Source organism: Maniola jurtina, chromosome 23, assembly GCF_905333055.1.
Source record: "Maniola jurtina chromosome 23, ilManJurt1.1, whole genome shotgun sequence".
Classification (NCBI taxonomy): Eukaryota; Metazoa; Arthropoda; class Insecta; order Lepidoptera; family Nymphalidae; genus Maniola; species Maniola jurtina.
Window position 1 is genome coordinate 1946129 of NC_060051.1, and position 21766 is coordinate 1967894.

Consider the following 21766-nt stretch of genomic DNA (forward strand, 5'->3'; position numbering starts at 1 on the left):
TACATTGCGGAACCAACAACAATGTTATATAACTTTATACTACCATGTTTTATAACATAACATCCTAGAACATAATAACATATAATCCTATAACAGACAACTACAAAATGTAAAAATAATGTTGTATAACAATGTTATACAATTTATATTTTTTACGATAGTGTTTTGAACCAGCAATGTTTTACATAATGTAACATAGTTTGGACCCACCTTTAGAGACAATTTTTTGTTCGATATGTGGCATGTGTAAATTGGGTATTTTCTTACTTTTGAATTTGATAAATATTATTATTTTATTATAAACTAGGATAAAAATAATGACGTACGCTGAAAAAAATATTAAAATCCAACAAAGATTTAACAAAGTTACAGGCATTTCAATTTTGGAGTGGGAGGGTCTTCTATCCCTTTCTCGCAAAACGAAAATTTGTATGAAATCGCAGGAAGCTACTATGGCATTAGCACGGAGTGACGTCATAATGCTATTATCGCTATCTCTGTCTAATCTGAAATATTTAAATGCTTATTTTTTGTTATTTGATCGATTTAATTAGTTTTTTTCATTTTACGTCATTATTTTTATCCTAGTTAATAATAAAGTAATAAAAAAATTAGATTAAAATACCCTATTATGATTTTCCATACAAATATTTTTGTATGTAGCCTTACAATAATTCTCTATGAGTTTTCTCCTAAGTACATGAATTTTAATATTTTAAATTTGGACGGTCTATTTTCGGAAGTTGATAATATTATTTTACAATAAAGAACTATATCTAAAAATACATTCTACACTTAAAGTTAAACTTATGTAAAAAAATTCCTAGAAATACAATTTGATATTAAATTAAAGCTATTGGATTGAATACTCTAGGCAGTTTAATTTAAATACCTGTAAGTCATCTTAACGCATAATAATATTTACGAAAATGAGAATTTTTCCTCAATCGGAACGCAGATTCATTCTTCGAGTTTCTGAAACAATAGAAAAGGTGCATTATGTAAATATCTCTGTTTTTGAAGTCGGTTAATGACCGAAATTAATTATCAATCCTACGTGTAATCTGTCGATAGTTTACTTAGCATCGTTTTTTTTAATCATTATAGGCAAGCACTTAACCATAATCACACCTGATGGAAAGTGATGATGTGGCCTAAATTGGGACGCGTTTACCTAGATGCCTATTCACTCTCGTTTTAAAGATGGACGGATTGTTATTGGTAGGAGACACAGATCGCGGAAGAGTATTCCAAACCAAAGCCATGCGTGTGAGGAATGATAGTGCAAAACGTGTTGTGCGTGTGGATGGAATGTCGACGACATAAGAATGGAAATACGCCCGATGTCTTGCAGTTCTGTGGTAAACGTTGTTATTTGTAAAAAATAGACAACAAAGTGATCTTATAAGGGTTCCGTTTTCCTTTTGAGGTATGGAACCCTAAAAATTAAACTAGAGATCTTCTCAAATTTCAATACTCGAGCCAGGCGAGGGTTTTGAAAAACGCCCAGAGTTTACAAAATGATATGACAAATTGATAGACTAAAATACCTCATAAAATATCTAAATCTTCAATCTTAACTTGTCTTAGCAATAAGGCCGCCTTTATACACAATTGTTTTTTTCTTGTTTTTGTGTTGTGTTCCTTTTCATATTTTTGTGTGCAATAAAGATTTCATCTATCTTGCTGATATATGAATAAGACTGAAGTTTTAGATGATCATGAATAATGCGACTCACTTCAGTCTTGGTGTTCGCGGTCGCCGCGTCAGTCTTGTCGCGGGTGTGTGACGGTGAGGGTGACGGAGGTGCCGGACCTCTTGATAAGCGCCACGACGTCCGGGTGCGGCAGGTTCCGCACGGGCTGACCGTTGATTGCGACTATCGTGTCGCCGACGTGAAGGCGGCCGCAGCGGGACGCGGGCGAGTTGGGGATTAGTTGACCTAAGGACAAGTGAAATATTAATCTTTACAGAGGAAGATAATAGTTGGTGTGCCATGTAACGTTTTTTAATACATTTGTAAGTAAAAACGATATAACATAACGATATGGTAAGGCATATTATTATAAATTGAACACTTGAATAGAGCAACCACCGAGTTTCTTGCTGGTTCTTCTCGGTACGAACGGCATTCCGAACCAGTGGCAAATTATTTTGACGATTCAAAAGCATGTGTAAAAGTTTACTTGAATAAAATATATTCTATTCTACAGCGTTCTATTCGCTAGCTCCTTAATTAAAATTAACGTGAGCGGAGTGAGCGTGAATCTTTTGGAGCAATACATACCTATAGTGCTGGTGGCCTTGTTGGTGGAGGATATGACGACAAAGCCGAAGCCCTCGCCCTCACTGCGCGTCACTGTCACGTCGTAGGGCGCACTCGACCACCCGGGGGACGTACTTGGGTCGTATTGGACCCCGTACCTAGGATATAAAATTGATTAAAATAGAGTATAAGTACATACATTTTGAAAACTCACTCGCCATTTTTGCTCTATATGTCAACTGTCATGTCAAAATAACGATTTTACGATACTTTAACATTACAGTTGACAAAGAGCAAAAATGGGGAAAAAATTCTCAAAATCTTTGCATTATACTACCACTTTTATAAATTACGTGTACCTGCGCAGAAATATTATTTTTGGATGGCGTGAAAACAATATCTCAGCCAATCATAGCGCGCGTCCCGTTATTGGTTGTGGCCTATGCGCCATGTTTTGTATGCGCAATGCTTAGCATAAGGTCTGTTTCATTGATGTACATTCGGTTTTAGTCAGCGTTAGGTTGAGTTTTTTTGCGCAAACGAATTTGGCCTATGCGACCTATAAAAGTAGTAGTTCTGTAAATATCATAAATAATAAAAACTCTCTGTATATTTTAAATGTAAATAATAATAAATAAAATAAATAAATAAAATAATTAAGTAATAAATAGACAACTTACATAGGTATATGCTGTGCGGGCGGGTAGAGCGGCGCGGGGTGTAGGATGTTGTAGGAGCCCGCTGGCACGTGGTGGAGGGGTTCCGCCCTAACAAACAATCAAAACAACACTTTTATATAGTTCCATCACCAAGAAATTAGAGCCTCGATAGCTCAACGGTTGAGGAGCGGGCTGACTTCCGAAAGGTCGGCGGTTCAAACCCCCACCCGTTGAACTACTGTCGTACCCACTCGTGGCACAAGCTTTACGCTTAATTGGCGGGGAAAGGGGAGTATTAGTCATGATTAGCATGGCTAATATTTCTTTATAAAAAAAAACACTTCAATTTTGCTTTAATTTGTCATGGCAGACATAATTTTTTTTATTATTTGTTGTTACAGCAGCAATAGAAATACTCATTCTGTGAAACCAACTCTCTACTTATTGTGATTCGTAAGATACAGGCTACTGACGGTAGGACGGGCAGCGGAGGCTTAGTAATAGGGTCCCGTTGGTTCGGAGTGCGGAACCCAAAGGCGCGGTTAACTTACGCGAGTAAAGGTTGGTGAGCATGCGGCGCTGGTATGCTCGGCAGGCCCAGAGGTTGTATGTCCGCCCTGTTATGCCGCACACCTAATGTTACCTGAAAAGTACCCCATCATGATTATATTTTAACTAGATAATGCCCGCAGCTTTGCCTGCGTGTATTGGTATCATCCCCTGCAGCATCAGGATTGAGGAACAATGTCGCAAAGTTCTTCTATTGATTAAAAAAAAATACGCAAATCGGTTCAGAAATCTCGATGATATCAGTGTACACAGGTAGAAAAACACAACTCCTCCATTTTTTAAAGTCGGTTAAAAAGTAGCCTATATTACTCCTTGGTTAATCCTTTACTTGTCTATGAAAGTCCCGTCAAAATAGGTTCAGCCATTCCGAAGATTAGCCCGTTCAAACAGACAGACAATTCAATTTTATTTATTAGTTAGTATCGATTATTTCAAGGTATATTTACTTTACACATTCCATAAATGGTGGGACGAGGCGAGCTGCCGATACAGTTACACTCAATCCGCAGAAAGAAGTAAATACAGAATATAGAGTGCACCCACACTAAGGGCGTGCGAGGCGGCAGGGGTATAAATAAGTCTATACTTTCTCTTCATGTCACGCGTGCGAGCATTCGCGGTGCATCGGGCGCACACAAAACAACGACAAACTATTGAATTTATATAAAGTGACAAGTGACACTCAGTGTACAAAATTACCCAGTGTCAGCAACCCACAACACAGTCCATAATCTTACACAAGGTGCACCACCAATAGCACTCTCTCTGTTACGTATCCCATACAAATGATAAATCATTAACATATGTCAGTGGGCGCTAACTACATATTTTGATTCACCGACTAAACACAAACGAAACTATGACTTCTAATTGATATTTGTATGTTTTTTGAAAACATGTTTTTGATTGGTTTGTAACTCAAAAGCTTAACGTCCACTTAGATTTTTGTCTCTATCATTTGCATGGAATTACGTAAAAGAGACAGCGCTATACGAACTTTCTGCGGATAGAGTATAGTATAAGAAATGACACAGACAAGATTTAAAGTAAACTAGAACTTACATGCCCTCTAGAGGCGGCTTGGCAGACGTATGCCACGGCTCGGGCATGCGTGGCGCCCGCTAGCGGTATACCGTCTACTGATGTTAATAGATCACCCGGCCGCAGCAAACCGTCTGCTGGACCCCCTGAAGAAATCAAATATTTTTTAGATTTTTAGGGTTCAAAAGGAAAAACGGAACCCTTATAGGATCATTTTGTTGTCTTACTGTCTGTCCGTCTGTCGTGTCTGTCAAGAAAACCTATAAGGTATTTCCTGTTGACCTAAAATTATGAAATTTGGCCGGTAGGCAGGTCTTATAGCACAAGTAAAGGAAAAAATCCGAAAACCGTGAATTTGTGGTTACATCAAAGAAAAAAGAATTAAAATGTGTTCATGTACAAATTTCAATTATCAAAGTAAGATAACTATACAAAGTGGGGTGTCATACGAAAGGGCTTGACCTGTACATTGTAAAAGAGATTTTTATTTATTTTTATGCATAATAGTTTTTGATTCATCTGCAAAATTACCCGAGTACGGAACCCACAGTGCGCGAGTCGCACCTAGCCGGTTTTTTTTTTAACACCAGCACGAATATATTTTTTATTCTTGTTTTGCTTATTATTAACTCAATTTAATTAACTTAGCATTCGGTAGAGACCGTTATCGTGCGCTTACCTGGTACAACGTACCCCACGGCGACGCGGCTGCCGTCCTCGGTGCCGCCCACTATACGGAACCCGAAGCCGGCGGAACCCCTCGCTAGTCTCACCAGCACGTCTGCTTCTGGGTCCGTTGTACCGCCCGCTTCTACCTGAAATACACTTTGATTTAATTTATCCTCTCAGTCTTATCTCTATGCGATATCCATGGAGAGAAGTTAGTACAGGACACTCTCTGTTACGTTGTCCTATACAAATGACACAGACAAAAAACTCTGGGCGTTAAACCGTTGTACCGCTCACTCCTACTTGAAATACACTTTGATTTAATTTATCCTCTCCATCTACCTCTATACTCTATCCATGGAGAGAAGTTAATACAGGTCTCTCTCTGTTACGTAATCCCATAGAAATGACAAAGACAAAAAACTCTGGGCGTTAAACATTTAGAGTCACCAACCAATCAAAAACGAACCTGTTTTCGAATTGAATTTGGAATGTTTTTGATAACTTAGCGTCAGTGAAGTTCCAATAGTGCGTAGGTGATTTTTGGCGAAATAAAGTGTTTGGCACATAAACAAACAGAAGAGAAGTGATGGTATGAGATTTGTATTACCTGAGGGTAGTTGGCGACATACAAAGCTGGTTGCTCGGTCTCGTAACACGGCGACCGCGCTGGACTATGCATATGTCTTGCGGGCGATTGTTCGCGAAGCCTACAAACAAACAATTTTTATATTGCAACTAGCTAATGCCCGCGACTTCTTTCGCGTGGATATGGGTTTTTTAAATCCCGGAGGAACTGTAACTTTCCGGGATAAAAATTAGCCATAGCATATGTGTTAAAACTAGCAAACAAATCAAATCAATTTTTAGTGCAGTATTACTTATATTATATCAAATTTTACTTGATATTAACAAACTTACTACTTTACCTTCATTTTATTTTAACCTTAGAATATACCTTAGTTAGTAAACCGAGCGTCAAATATTTATTGTAAACGCTATCGGTATATTGTTAATGCGAATTAGGTACCCACGACACAGAATAACCTAGTGTGGATCAGACGGACGGACGGACGGACGGACAGACAGACAGACAGACGGACAACAAAGTGATCCTATAAGGGTTCCGTATTTTTTTTTTGAGGTAGCTATAACTGGCTATTTCTTTGGTGTATGGGGGAGCTGTTCACAACAAATACAGACATCATTTCTAAGTGTATGGGAATGGAAACAATTCCAAAGTGCATACGTGTAATTCACACAACACTAAAAATCACAACACAAGGTTACATAGAACTTACTTAGTGTAAATAACTATAGTAAAAGGTTTACACCTTCCTGGGCAGCTATATGTAAAATTATAAAATTATTTTATGTTTGTCAAAATTTGATTTACTTTAGATACACAAAAGCTTTTATTAATTATTTTAGTTGATATCAGCATTTAACCCTAATTCCCACGAATGTTAAAAAAGCGTTGCGTTAAAACCCAGCGTTGCGCTGAAAATACAAAGTGCCCGTCAAAAAAGCGTTGACGTGTGAACAGATACTTGGGAATGCATTTGTTCTATTTGAACGCTTTTTAACGGACGTTAAAAAAACTTTCGTGCGAATGAAGCCTTAAAAGCTGATCAAATTTTTACGTACTTACGACAAAATTAGAAGCAAAAAATTATGTTATTACATACTTGTATACAACTAAAATAATGCGGGAAGTGAATTTGTTTTTTACTGCGTAGAGATACAGACTATATAATGCATACATTTTGAGAACGAACTCGCCATATTTGTCAACTGTCATATTAAAAGTATGGTTTATTCTCAGATTAAAAGGACTGAAATCATACTTTTGACATGACAGTGGACACAGAGCAAATATGGCGAGTGCATTCTCAGAATGTATGCACTGTACAATGTACACAAATATTTACCTTAACGGTGATCCCTTTATTCTGCTATTGGAGGAGTTATTGGAAGGCGATTGACTCTGCAACCGAGTGGAGGGTGAGTTTGTTAACAGGCGATCCGTTGCGCTGGCGTTTGATGGCGAATGACTTCTCATGCGACCTGAGGAAAAAAATCGAGTAATTATTCGACTGATATGTATGTACAACAAGATAAAGTTAAACAGCAGTAAGCCCCGACTACTACCAGCGAACTGCCGATATAGCAAAATAGTTTTTCTGTCGATCGGTGTATTTTAACATTGCACTATATTTACGAGTATATTTATGAAATTTTTTCCTCTATCATTTGATATCTCACTTGACATAATGGCAAAAAAAATTTTTGAACCCCCACTATTTTGGACGTAACACCCATCAGGTTGATTTTTTTTCGTGTAAAATGTAGCCCATATCATCCGGACCATAAAAACTTATTCATGAAAATCGGCTCACTAGTTTAGGCGGTTCGATGGAACACACATAAATACAAGCCTACACACATAGTTTACAAAGACTGCTAAAATCATAACCTTTCCTTTTGGTTTTGCCGTAGTCGGGTAAAAAAACATTTCTATTGTATTAATTACCAGTGGAATTGGAAGGTGAGTGTGGTCGGATTCTGCTGGTGGAAGGCGATTGCCGCGATAGACCACCCACGGCGGCCGTGTGAGGCGAATGGAGCATGCCATCATCGGGGAAACCTGTCAAACGTTTTTTTTAAAGTTTGAACCCAGTTGGCTTGAACAAGTCCGCCATTTCTAAAAAACCTCGTTTCGGCGGCCAATTATGAAACACTAGGTGATGCCCGCTTCGAACGCCTAAATTTCAGTGTTGAAAAAGCCCGTGGGACCTATTTAAAAACTCCTCCGGGATAAAAGTAGCCTTCCCTGGGATATAGGCTATTTCTGTACCAAATTTCGTCAAAATCGGTTAAATGGATAGGCCGTGAAAACTTAGCAGGTAGACAGACACAAACAGACAGACAGACACACTTTCGCATTTATAATATTAGTATGGATGTGTCAATCGATAGACTAAATTATTAGAATTAAAAAGTGTTCAGTTATGAAATGTTGTAAGTGATATACTTTCTGAGATGCGTTCAAAATCATAGAAAAATAAAGCGAAACTACAGTAACATCAATGTTGATAGAATTCGAGCGTTAAAGTCACCTCGCCTCCAAAAGGGCTAGAACCCAGAGCTAATCAGTAAAAAAAAACTCACCTCCATTATCACTGCTGTCGGCGACGCTAGCATTACCCCGCCAATACGCAGCATTCATATCCACATGCACCGTTGGCGTGGCAACCTCCCCCCACGTATTATTCCATCTTCCCCCTTCCCACCCTTCACTAGGCCCATCCAACCTTCCAATATACTCAGTATTATTCCCATCCCATTTCTGCCCACTTTCCTCCCATTTCTGTCCATTCTCATCCCACTTCTGCGTTTCTGCCCAGTTCCGTACGTTACTAGAGTTGTCTAACCAAGGTTGTTGCTGCCATTGGTTATCCTGGTTAATATTGTTTATGTTGGAATCGTTCCAGGGAGTGACGACGGGGAGGGTTAGTCTTGCCCCGGGGGTGCTGCTTCGGCGGCGTCTTTCCATTAACGTTTCCCGGTTTTCCCGGTTTTTGTGTTCCGGGACTGCGTATGTTGCTTCAACTACAGAAAAAGATTTTGTATAATGAGTTTATTTATGGTTTGAATCATATCATCACCATCATGATCGTCGGTTCACTACAGAGTACGGGTCTTAGTAAAAGTAATGTTTATTTCGCTAGAATATGGTACATGCATATAGGTAGGTCTTATAGCACAAGCAAAGGAAAAAATCTGAAAACTGTGAATTTGTGAAATCACTAAAAAAATATTAAAATTTATTGATAAACAAATAATAATTAGTAGGTATTTTCAAAGTAAGATGACTATACCAAGTGGGGTATCATATGAAAGGGCTTAACTTGTATATTCTAAAACGGATTTTAATGCTTAATAGTTTTTGATTTATCGTGCAAAATGTCGGAAAAAATACCCGAGTACGGAACCCTCGGTGCGCGAGTCTGACTCGCACTTGGCCAGTTTAGAATAAGAATAGCAAGCAAACAAGCGGCCTGTCTGGAATTTATGAATGAATGAATAAATTCATATACTTTTATTGTACACCACAAAACTAATACAAAAAAACACATACAAAGCAAAATTTATTAGAAAGATAGTAATGGTTAAGGTAATTTTCAAAGGTGTACGTTTCAAAACCACTTACCAGGGTCCATGCCATTCTGTCTGTCTCTAACATCATGGTCGATTGTATGCAGAGGCTGCGATCTCAGTTGTTCTGCTGTGGGCGTTTTACTCCTGCCCATTTGATTGTTATTCGATGCGGCTGGAACCAAGTAAACACTTATTAACTCCATTACGGTTACATATTACGATTTACGGATTACGGTTCACTACTGAACACGAGTCTCTTAGAACGAGAAAGGTTTAGAAACGGCACTATTTTAAGCTCTACCCACCAACGATTCACCGCTTCCGTGAACGGGGCTCTTAAATATGCATATGGATTAGTATGGAAGTACGGATATGGATAAGAAATATAACCTTACATATTAAAATACATACTTGTAGCTGGTTGGACGCGAGTAGCAGACCGACTTCTCGGCGCCCGCGTTATGGTGTTCCGTCTCCACACACGCAACGTGGTCTCTGACAATGCCGGGCAGTCTTTAAGTACCTGCAAAAGGTAACAAATGTAAATAATAATAATACTAAAAGAAGTCAGACTCAAAATCGTCCAACGCACCTAAATAAATTTTTACTTCAAAAATAACGTTCAAAGAATTGTAATTGAGCCAAATTGTATCTATCTGCCTATATTTTGTTTTGCTTTGTATGGTTTTTTTTCTATATTAATTTTGTGGTGTGTATAATAAAAGAATATTCATTCATTCTCATCACACTAATATTATAAAGGCGAAAGTTTGTGTGTTTGTGTGTGTATGTTTGTTACTCCTTCACGCAAAAACTTCTAGAAGGATTTGGCTGAAATATGGCATGGAGTCAGATAATATCCTGGATTAGCACATAGGCTACTTTTCATCCCGGAAAATCAAAGAGTTCCCACGGGATTTCGAAAAACCTAAATCCACGCGGGCGAAGTCGCGGGCATCGGCTAGTATATCATAAATCTGTCTCATTCTAACTGAAACTTAAGTCTAAGCAAAGAACCTCTGAAGCCAAAACAGCAACTTACTTGTACGACGTGTTGGTGCGGAGCGTGTCTTACATCATTTTCACCGATCTGCAGCAGCAAATCTCCTTCCCTTAATCCGGCGCAACGACTGCGGTCCAAAACCTTAACCAAAAATATCGAAAAATGTTTAACTTTGGAGAAATTTTGGTTGGGAATTCATTTTTTAAACGATCTATATTAGCTTCACTTATTATAACTTTTAACACTTACCTATTTTACATAGATCTAAATTAATGACTAGGACACTTTGATATTGTAATTCTTAGAATAATGAACTGGTGTACCTAACCAATTGTAACATCTTACTGTCATGGGTCGCTTGGTCATTTTAATCTCAATTTATATTCTTATTTTTTATTGGTTATTTATTGTATTTAATAGTCTAACTATATATTTTGCACGCCATACATAAATGGCAAAATGTGAAGGACCTGTCAATATACTATCATTGTTACTCACATTTCGCAAAATAAAGAAATCATTTCATTTCATAGTTTCTAAATTGTCTCATATTTGGTCTGGTGGGAGGCTTTGGTCGTGGCTAGTTTAGTTACCGTCTTACCGGCAAAGCCGTGTCGCCAAGCGATTTAGCGTTCCGGTACGATGCCGTGTAGAAACTGATCAGGGGTATGGGCGCCATACCTCTTCCAAGTTAGCCCGCTTCCATCTTAGGCTGAGATCTATAGAAGCGCTTGACTTTGCTCAGACTTAAGACACTGTTAAAACGAGACAGCGTTATACCGCTGGCATAAATCTGTCTCGTTTTAACTGGAACTTAAGTTTAAGCAAAGTCAAAGTGCGCTCTATAGATTTCAACCTTAGACTGCATCATCACTTACCATCAGGTGTGATCGCAGTCGAGAGCTAACTTGCGTTATTGTGTGTACTTACGCGCAACAGGTATACACATAATCTTATTTAGTAGTATAATATATACTTAAATGAATAATTAATTAATTATACATTATATAAATATATAGTATAATAGAAATAAATAGAAACAATACCTTTTTAACCTTCTGTCCATGTACGCTGTCAGCAATAGTGAACCCAAAGCCGGCCGCGCCTCTTCTCAACGTTAACACAAGTTCCCGCCCTGGTTCAATTGATGTGCCGTTGTTATTCCGATGTTGGTGGTCTGTAAGGGATTATTGCGATATATAGACGATGTCTTGTGTTGCACTTTTACCTTGTATACCTCTGATTACCTTATCACTAGGTACAGTCAAAGGCCGTAAGTCGTTTAGCACCTTATCATATTCGCGTGGCACGATTATGCACATGCGATAGGTTGTGGCGTATTTAACTCACTTCAAAAAGGAAGAGGTTCTCAATTCGTCGGAATCTCTTTTTATAGAAAAAGGTCATAAGTACGACAGGTTTTTGATGCAATAGTTTCGCGGAATTGCTCCTCGAATACTGAGGCCGACCGAACTTACAAGGGTACCTTCCAGCCTCTTAGACCGATGACATAAAGAAGGTGGCGGGAATCTGGTGGATAAGGAAGGCGTAGAAGTTCATTTTAAGTGCGGAAACCAGCCCAGAGAGAAGAAAGAAAGAAAGAAGGAAGGCGTAGGGTCTCGTTTGGTGGCCAGTTCGTCCAGCTCGAAGGATCTGGACAAGAGCCGCCTCTGGTTGAGGCTGTGTGGGGGTACAGAGTTGTGTGTACTCACCCGTGGCCAGGGTCAGAAGATGGTCGGCAGAGGGGCACCTGGGCGGCACGGGGTCGCGGTCGCTGGAGGTGGCCAGTTCGTCCAGCTCGAAGGATCTGGACAAGAGCCGCCTCTGGTTGGGGCTGTGTGGGGGTACAGAGTTGTGTGTACTCACCAGTGGCCAGGGTCAGCAGATGGTCGGCAGAGGGGCACCTGGGCGGCACGGGGTCACGGTCGCTGGCAGTGGCCAGTTCGTCCAGCTCGAAGGATCTGGACAAGAGCCGCCTCTGGTTGGGGCTGTGTGGGGGTACAGAGTTGTGTGTACTCACCAGTGGCCAGGGTCAGCAGATGGTCGGCAGAGGGGCACCTGGGCGGCACGGGGTCACGGTCGCTGGCGGTGGCCAGTTCGTCCAGCTCGAAGGATCTGGACAAGAGCCGCCTCTGGTTGGGGCTGTGTGGGGGTACAGAGTTGTGTGTACTCACCAGTGGCCAGGGTCAGCAGATGGTCGGCAGAGGGGCACCTGGGCGGCACGGGGTCACGGTCGCTGGCAGTGGCCAGTTCGTCCAGCTCGAAGGATCTGGACAAGAGCCGCCTCTGGTTGGGGCTGTGTGGGGGTACAGAGTTGTGTGTACTCACCAGTGGCCAGGGTCAGCAGATGGTCGGCAGAGGGGCACCTGGGCGGCACGGGGTCACGGTCGCTGGCGGTGGCCAGTTCGTCCAGCTCGAAGGATCTGGACAAGAGCCGCCTCTGGTTGGGGCTGTGTGGGGGTACAGAGTTGTGTGTACTCACCAGTGGCCAGGGTCAGCAGATGGTCGGCAGAGGGGCACCTGGGCGGCACGGGGTCACGGTCGCTGGCGGTGGCCAGTTCGTCCAGCTCGAAGGATCTGGACAAGAGCCGCCTCTGGTTGGGGCTGTGTGGGGGTACAGAGTTGTGTGTACTCACCAGTGGCCAGGGTCAGCAGATGGTCGGCAGAGGGGCACCTGGGCGGCACGGGGTCACGGTCGCTGGCAGTGGCCAGTTCGTCCAGCTCGAAGGATCTGGACAAGAGCCGCCTCTGGTTGGGGCTGTGTGGGGGTACAGAGTTGTGTGTACTCACCAGTGGCCAGGGTCAGCAGATGGTCGGCAGAGGGGCACCTGGGCGGCACGGGGTCACGGTCGCTGGCGGTGGCCAGTTCGTCCAGCTCGAAGGATCTGGACAAGAGCCGCCTCTGGTTGGGGCTGTGTGGGGGTACAGAGTTGTCAGTTTCGTCGCGTCCTTGAGACTCTATGTGATTTGGCGAGCCGAGGTTAAATCTGTAGATATATCAAGAAGACTTTTTTAGACCTCGAAAGTTGATCTCCACTTCACGAGAATGTGGCTAATTCTGTTGTATTACCTATTAACTAAACTAAATAAACAGGTCTAAATCTACTGCAAAATAATCAATAGTAAAATATTTTTTTCCCATTAAAGTACAGTTTGGCAACTTTTCGATAGCTTTGGCATAAGAAACAATATCCAATAACTGACCTGGTTCTCAAAGCCCGGGTGAGTTGTTGCATAGCAACAGCATCGGAGGTAGCAGGCGTTGTCGCATCAACTGCTAGCGTGCTGAGAACGCGAGTGTTTGGGTCTTCCGAGTCGAACGATAGTGGATAACCTGAGGAACACACTTGTACTATATTATTTAACATAATTCATATTCCAATAATCATCATATAAATACATAATAATCATCATTCCACTAATGAATCATCATCATCGTCCATCCTTGCCTCACTACTGAGCATGAGTCTCAGAATGAGAATTCCTATCATATTCAGCTATACTGGTCAGGTGCAAATTATACAAAATAACCATTTTTAGAGTTAGGTGCGTTTTACACAATTAACGGCCAAGGAAATCATCATGAGGAAACCTGAATGCCTGTAAGTTCTCCATAACATTCTCAAGGCTGTGAACTCTCACGTGGTGAACAATGGCCAAGTCCTTCCAATTCTGAGAAGAGATTCATGCTCAGTAGTGAGCCGGCGATGAGTTGATGATGATGATACATCAATATAATCTTACCATTATACAATAAGACCTTATTGGGTTTTCGTGTTAGTTTTTCGATGACCTGAAGAAAGTGGCGGGTAGCGGGTAAGGCAGACGTAGCACCGTGTTTGGTGGCGTGCTCTTGGACAGGCCTATGTCCAGCACTGGACGCATACACGCTGATGGAATGAACGGAATGGTTCGTTGGTCTAATCGTAATACTTACCGCGCACAAGATGCAGAGTAACCTCGGTCCCAGGAGTGATGGACTGGAAGATTTGCGCGACCTGCGCGTGGGACAAGCCCCGAACGCCTCTGTTGCCCACGCCCACCACCACGTCGCCGGGCCGGAGGGCACCTGGGAATTGAACAAATTGTATAAAACCATATACAGTACTACCACTTTTATAAGTCGCGTCGGCATAATTCGTTGACGCAGAAAAACGCAACCTAACGCAAACTCAAACCGAATGTACGAATGTAAGATTTTAAACACTAGAACTATAGAGCCTCGTGCTATCTCACTCTCATAATTCACGCGTGCAAAACATGGTGCGCAGGCATTAACTGGCTGAGATATTTTCACGCCATTTACGCTAGAAGACTCCACTATTTCTGTGATTAAAATGGAAAGGAATCAGTAATGATTTTAAGCTTATTTCGTGGTTTAAACGACATTTTATATTGGAAAGGAATCACAACCCACAGCAAGGAATATGGCGCAATAAAATATGTTTACCATCAATCCAAGCAGGACTATGCGGCACTATGCTCCTAATCTGCAGATACCCCTCAGTCTCCGGTATGCCCTCAGCACCGATCAGCGTGAAGCCCAGACCCTGAGTCCCTTTCGTCAGGTTCATGGTGAACCGTTCCCCTCTTAGCTCTCCAGAGGGTGTGGGGCCATTCATCTGGCTGTTGTTTCCGTTTTCTGCTGCCATTTTCTCCGCTAGAAATAACAACAAACACATTTCAACAACATAATTTCAGAAATAAAGTTATGTCCAGATAAACTTATGGGGCTATTAGCATTTACTTCGATTGCTGCATTGGCTCTCATTATAAGTGGAATTGCACTGATCTCGCTTCCTTCAGAAATGGTATGTATTTTTAAGTTGGCCTACTTCTAAACTATACTACCTATCATAATACCTAAGGGATCTGTGGCCTAGTTGAGACTAGGTTGGTTTTTATCCCAAAAATCCAAAGAGTTCCCACAGGATTTTTTGAAACGTAAAACCACACGAAGTTGTGGCCGTCATCTAGTCATATGAGAAAACAACCAGACAGTAGCTCACAAAAAATAAAACTGCTTGCATAAAAACAAAATTGTGAGCAGTAAGTTCAAGTTCCTTACATTTTTTATGCTAATTTTATAGAAAAGATGTTAGTCCGGAGGTAAATGTAAGATTATTTTTTTACCTCTAAGCCTCCTCGCCTGCAGTACTGGGTTCTCATACTGCGTACGCCTGTTGATGTGATCCACATAATATGAGCCATATCTCTCGTCAGTGACTCTCTCCCAGCCATATGGCAGTTCATCTTCACCACATTCACCAAGGGAGTGCTTCCTCACTCTTGCTAGCCGTGGGTCCAGCCAATGTGATGTTCCAGTGTTATAGCTACAAAAATTCATTAAAGTATATGCTGTTAAATTTTATTATTAATTCAATTAATATAAAGTTAAGTAAAATAATTGTTGGTGTGGTTTCAATTCATCATCATTTTTAGGGTTCTGTACCTCAAAAGGAAAAACGGAACCCTTATAGATCACTTTGTTGTCTGTCTGTCCGTAGTGTCTGTCAAGAAACCTATAGGGTACTTCCCGTTGATCTAGAATCATGAAATATAGTAGGTAGGTAGGTCTTATAGCACAAGTCTGAAAACCGCGAATTTGTGGTTACATCATTAAAAAAAAATTAAAACATGTTTCAATTTTCAAAATAAGATAACTATACCAAGTAGGGTATCATATGAAAGGGCTTTACCTGTACATTCTAAAACAGATTTTTATTTATTTTTATCTATAACAGTTCTTGATTTATTGTGCAAAATGTTGGAAAAAATACCAGAGTACGAAACCCTCAATGCGCGAGTCTGACTCGCACTTGGCCGGTTATTTAGTCTCAGACCATCATGTTGGAGGAAAGGACATACAAAAAAATTATTATCATTTCAAACCATCGCCGTCCCACTACTGATCACAGATATTCTCTCAAAATGAGAAAGATTTTGGCTATAGTCCACCATGCTAACCATCTAATAATCCAGTGTGGATTAGCAGACTTCACACACTTATTAGACAATTATGGAGAACATTCAGGCATGCAGGTATCCTCACAATGTTTTCTTTCACTGTTAAAGCAAACATAACATACATACATACATAGTTGTTGTTTATAACAAACAAATAATGAGAAATATCACACTTCACACTAATATTATAAGGGCGAAAGTTTGTGTGTATGTATGTGTATGTATGTGTGTGTGTGTGTGTGTGTGTGTGTGTGTGTGTGTGTGTGTGTGTGTGTGTGTGTGTGTGTGTGTGTGTGTGTGTGTGTGTGTGTGTGTGTGTGTGTGTGTGTGTGTGTGTGTATGTTTGTTACTACTTCACGCAAAAACTAATAGAGGGATTGGGCTGAAAAGAATGGAGATAGATTATACTCTGGATTAGCACATAGGCTACTTTTTATCCCGGAAAATCAAAGAGTTCCCACTGGATTTTTAAAAAACCTACATCCACGCGAACGAAGTCGCGGGTATCAGCTAGTTAGCAATTATAGTACACCCATCACAACAATGTTATGTAGAAACTTAATTATTCATTGAAAACACTACCATACCGATTTACTATTACTCCTTGCTTTGACATTGATTACAACACAAAATAATTTCCCAGTATTTCTTTTTGTAACAACTGTAATAATTACATATATTCTTTTAAACTACTTATTTCTCAAGAAACAATTTTAAATCTTAAAATATAATTCAGTAATTTGTATCCTAAATGAGTAACAAACTTTAACAGTAAAATATTCAGTTAGGTATACTTCATTGTACTCAATACTAATGTAATAATAACAAAGAAGGCAAATATTAACTGCTAAATTTAGCAGGCCATGTAATCTGAATAGGATTATTAGAGTATAAATTTGGCCCTGACACCCTGAATAGCATTAACTAAATTGATTAGTAAGTGGCACAGTTTAGTAGGAATTGAGTCTATTGTTTTGTTTGTGTAATAAAAATACTTCAAAGATTTCAGTATGTACAATATCAAATAGCATTTTTAACCCCAACCCAAAAACAGGGGTGTTATAAGTTTGATCTGTGGATCTGTGTATCTGTCTGTGGCATTGTAGCTCCTAAACTAATGAACCGATTTTAATTTAGTTTTTTTGTTTGAAAGGTGGCTTGATCGAGTATTCTTAGCTATAATCCAAGAAAATTGGTTCAGCCGTTTGAAAGTTATCAGCTCTTTTCTAGTTACTCTGTTACTGTAACCTTCACTTGTGGGGGGTGTTTTTTTTTATTTTTAATTTACACTTGTATTATTTAAATATTAAAAAGCATTATGTTCTCAAAAGTGTGTAAAGTCTACGAATCCACAATTGGCCTGCATAGTGGACTAGGGGCTAACCCTTAAACTCTCTTTCTGAGAGTCATGTGCTTAGTAGTGGTCTGGCGAAGGGATGATGATGATGGCTGGGTTTAGAATGAGATTTTGCATGCCAGTTTCCTCTGTAACATAATTAGTCTTAAGGAAAAAAATTCAGAAATGAAGCCAGAGTCCATCCATCCATCCATCAGCCTGTAAGCGTCCACTGCTGGACATAGGCCTTTCCAAGAGCGCGCCACCAAACACGGTCCTCCGCCTTCCTCATCCACCCACTCCCCGCCACCTTCTTCAGGTCATCGGTCCAGCGGGCTGGAGGTCGTCCTATCCCCGCTTCCCATGGGTAGCTTATTAGTTATTACAATTCTCATAGGGAACTCCAATTAAAAAAAATATAATAGCCTGTTATTCAGCCTGGCTAGCATGGGCAGTAGATAAAAATTATATCCCCCGATTATATCCACTGATCTCATAGAAATCAGTGGATATAATCGGGGATATAATTTTTATCTACTGCCCATGCTAGCCGGGCAGGAATAATGTAACTTTCTACAGTTAAACTCAAAATCTGTTCAGTAGTTCCAACAAGCAAACAAACCCTAGAAACAAACTTACAAACTTTACATCTTTATAATAAAATTATAATATAATTGTGTAGACAGTGTAGAAATGTAGAAATATATATAAAACTTTAATAAAATACTTATAATTAGAATAAATATTACCCCTTATTGATATTCTTTCTTGAATAACACAAAAACATTTTAACACACAAAAACTCTTCCAATTAAGTAAAATAAATTATATGTATGTATCTACTTAATTACTTAAATCACAAAAAACTAATTTTTATTCAAATCTCTGATCACAAAAACCACATTACACTTGCAGCTACCGGCAAGAAACTAAGATTTTTCAGCACACATTTATAAATGTCTATTTTTGGTAGTCTTCATAATATTTACATTATAACGCCTACATCCAAGCCTGGTTAACATCATTAGCAAGTTGTATGGGATACACATTTTCTACTGATTGAATTGGTAATGTGTGTGCATAAAACTGTTTGATTTACGACCAGAATCTGATGCTATTTGAATTTCACTTTTATGAAAATGGTATTTACATAGCATGTGACTTGCAAATGTCTAAGTTTGCATTAAGTAGGCAATAGGCTTATTGATATAAGCAGCTAATAACAACGCCTATACTAAAAATATTTTGATTTCATTGATGCTAATACCTATTTTATAAAAATACACCAAAAAAAGTTAACCTGTCGGGTCCGTGCAATCAAGTTTACATTTGGCGGGCATTAAAGATCATGTTATAGGAAAATATCTATATAACCTTAGTAGACTTTGAGGATTCAAAATACTAGAGGCCCAGTAGGTTTATTCATATAACCAAGTACTTATGCAGTAATAAAATAACTTACTCTATAAAATATCTTTCTCCGGAAGGTGTAAAGGCTTTCTCCCACATTGGAGGCAATGGTCCCAAGTTATAGTCGTCTTCATCCTCTCGTTTATGGTTTGGGTCACCAACTCTGACACCAACAACTGACCCTCCAACCGTGCCAGCGGTACCAGAGCTGTGAGTTGAAATATTGGCTGAAGAAAGTCTATCAGAGTCCACTGAACTTTGAGCCATTGCTAATAACCACCACACTTCATAGAATCACGCACATTTTACGAAACTGAAAGATAACACGAAAACAAACTAGTTCCCGCCAAATAGTTGTACCAGTTTGAATTTGGAACTTTAACTTTTTTACATCACTTGATTCGTCCTCAGATAGGTCGCATTCCTCGAACTTTACTCATCGGAACGGGAGACATTCCACAAAAACAAAACAATAGTAGAGGCACTGACCACTGTGACTCATTTTTCTAAACTGATGACTCCTTAAGTTATTAAAGGTCTATTTCCTTTTTTCGATTTGAACTTTTTAAAGCAACAAGCAGTTCCACGTATTACTAACTGGATGACCGTGTCTCATCAATGTTGCACGTATACTTAATCAACGCCCGATGTATCCGCACTGCAGGTGCATCGTAATTCGTAACGAAGTACCTGTGATATTGAAAACAACACACATTCCGCGTCCCTGTAACGGTAAATTAGATAACACAATATTCGAAAGCCAATATTATAACATGCTAATTAGCTAACGAGTTCACTTTCTCACATAAACAAGGAAACTTTTAACTTTTTGAAAGTAGGTGCAACAAGTTAAAATGAACGAGTAGGACGTTTAGGGCTCGCATGCATAAATTACAAGTTTTTAATGTTCTGTGCAAGTTTTACAACACAGCGTATTTCAGCTGTTTGGTTTATGACACGTTTACACAATCGTGAATTGTCAAAATTAAATCGTGTCGCTATGTCGTGAGTCATCAAAATGTCACCATGTAAAAAAAATCGGTCAAGTGCGAGTCTGGTCAATATAGATCGGACTGAGTCGGATCGCATCCGACTCAGTACAGTTCAATTTAATCCGGTCAAAATTACTTTCACCGAAAAATGCGATGCGTAGCTTTCCTTTTATTGGTTATCCTGCGAAGTTCTCTGTTATCCTGTGATTATTTCATTTGTTATTTCTTTATTATCTGAAACTAAACTTAAGTTATCCTAAACTCGTGCAAAAGCCTTACTTGTTGTAGATGGGAAGCTTTTTATTTTAGAAAATATCTTAAGTCCATTATTGTAAGCGGGGTTAAAATAAATAGATCTTTTATTTTGTTTACCATAGAGATAAGTGAGAGAGTGAGGCACTCTCATGGCACTCGTATATTCTATAAACTATGAAATTTTGATCAAAGAGTGAAGAAGGGAAGAATGTGAATGATAGGAATGAATATGGACCATAGAATGAAATGAAATGATGAAAATTAGATGGAATGTATGGTGCACAATACACAGGGTACTTTGTAAATCAATAATCATCAGCCAAATCAGCTATCTCCTCAAGAACCAACTATTCTTTGCGTTTCCTTTTACTGCCCTCTGTTGATAAATTTAAAAACTAGATCGATGTTCACTGTCGTAGATTTTGTATTGCATAGGTACGGTACGTAAGTTTTGTGTTGCAGTTAACCAACTGTGACATAGATGGCGTAACTTGAATTCAAAACATTACAAAACAATTCCGAGTTTAGCCAGCGAATGCGAAGTATAGACAGAGCCTATGGTCAGTATTTCGGTCATTGTTATGTTGTTATATCTAAATGGAAAGGGAAATAATTAAAAACTACGTAATTTATAAAATATTGGAAAAGTGTGTTTCTATCTCTGTTACCTTTTAGGGTTCCGTTACAAAGGGTGTCAACGGGACCATTATCAAGGCTGCGCTGTCCCTTTGTCCATCCGTCTGTCAGCGGGCTACATCTCATGATCTGTAATATCTACATACTCTACATAGTATGCACATGTAAAGTAAGAGAGTTGAAATTTTGAATGAGCAAGAGGAGAGTGAGAAAGCGCACCTCTATAATTTTTTGGAGTTACGTGCGTTTAAGCCATTAAATATCACTGACGTCTTGCTGAAATATCGTATGGAAACCAGCATGCCTGGGAGTTCTCACTAATGTTCTCAAAGGTTTATGAAGTCTGCCAATCCGCACTCGGCCAGCGTGGTAGTCTGTGGCCACACCTTATTCTGAGAGAAGATCAATGCTCAGTAAATAATAAAAATGATGATAAAGCAAACGTAGGAAAGGAGGTAGGTACCTCCATTTAATTTTAAAATCAACGAATTCGTCTGAAAATTTGATGTTATTTATATTTTTATTCAGATTTTACGGCTCTAGCGCTTATATGTATTATCCTGTATAAGTAATCAAAATAAAGGATTATTTTGGGTATACTTATGTGAGAATCCCACGCGTTGTTTTGGTGGAATTACAAAACTAATATAGCAATTTGATGGCAACTATAAGGCGAATACTCACCTCCTTAAAATAACAAACACGGGTTATATTTTGTGATAAGATAACCAATGACGAAAAGAACTAGCAATTTATTTTGTATATGTACTTATGTAGGTACATACAAAAGTACTTTACAT

The 21766-nt window shown here is 39.5% G+C and overlaps 1 protein-coding gene across 1 annotated transcript; it reads right to left on the reverse strand.

The window, feature by feature from the left end:
* Positions 1-629: 629 nt before the first annotated feature.
* Positions 630-20019, reverse strand: LOC123877429 (membrane-associated guanylate kinase, WW and PDZ domain-containing protein 1). The gene is made up of 21 exons (XM_045924215.1): positions 19136-20019; positions 15504-15703; positions 14821-15030; positions 14308-14439; positions 13575-13704; positions 13161-13357; positions 11417-11547; positions 10410-10511; positions 9779-9890; positions 9420-9539; positions 8378-8818; positions 7740-7853; positions 7138-7273; positions 5817-5916; positions 5217-5352; positions 4559-4683; positions 3478-3569; positions 2948-3034; positions 2289-2425; positions 1740-1943; positions 630-975 (listed from the first exon to the last, which is right to left on the reverse strand). Exons 1-20 carry the CDS (start codon positions 19348-19350, stop codon positions 1768-1770), a joined length of 3093 nt encoding a protein of 1030 aa, XP_045780171.1. The 5' UTR covers positions 19351-20019; the 3' UTR covers positions 630-975; positions 1740-1767.
* Between the last annotated feature and the right edge of the window lie 1747 nt (positions 20020-21766).

What these genes read in the sequence shown, in the direction of transcription:
- LOC123877429 (XM_045924215.1), bottom strand. Translation starts at nt 19,350, where the DNA reads ATGGCTCAAAGTTCAGTGGACTCTGATAGACTTTCTTCAGCCAATATT. An exon ending in GGAGAAAGATATTTTATAGA is followed by an intron (nt 15,704 to 19,135) that starts GTAAGTTATTTT and finishes GAATTTTTGTAG; the next exon opens with CTATAACACTGGAACATCAC. An exon ending in GCTCACCAACCTTTACTCGC is followed by an intron (nt 3,035 to 3,477) that starts GTAAGTTAACCG and finishes ATTGTTTGTTAG; the next exon opens with GGCGGAACCCCTCCACCACG.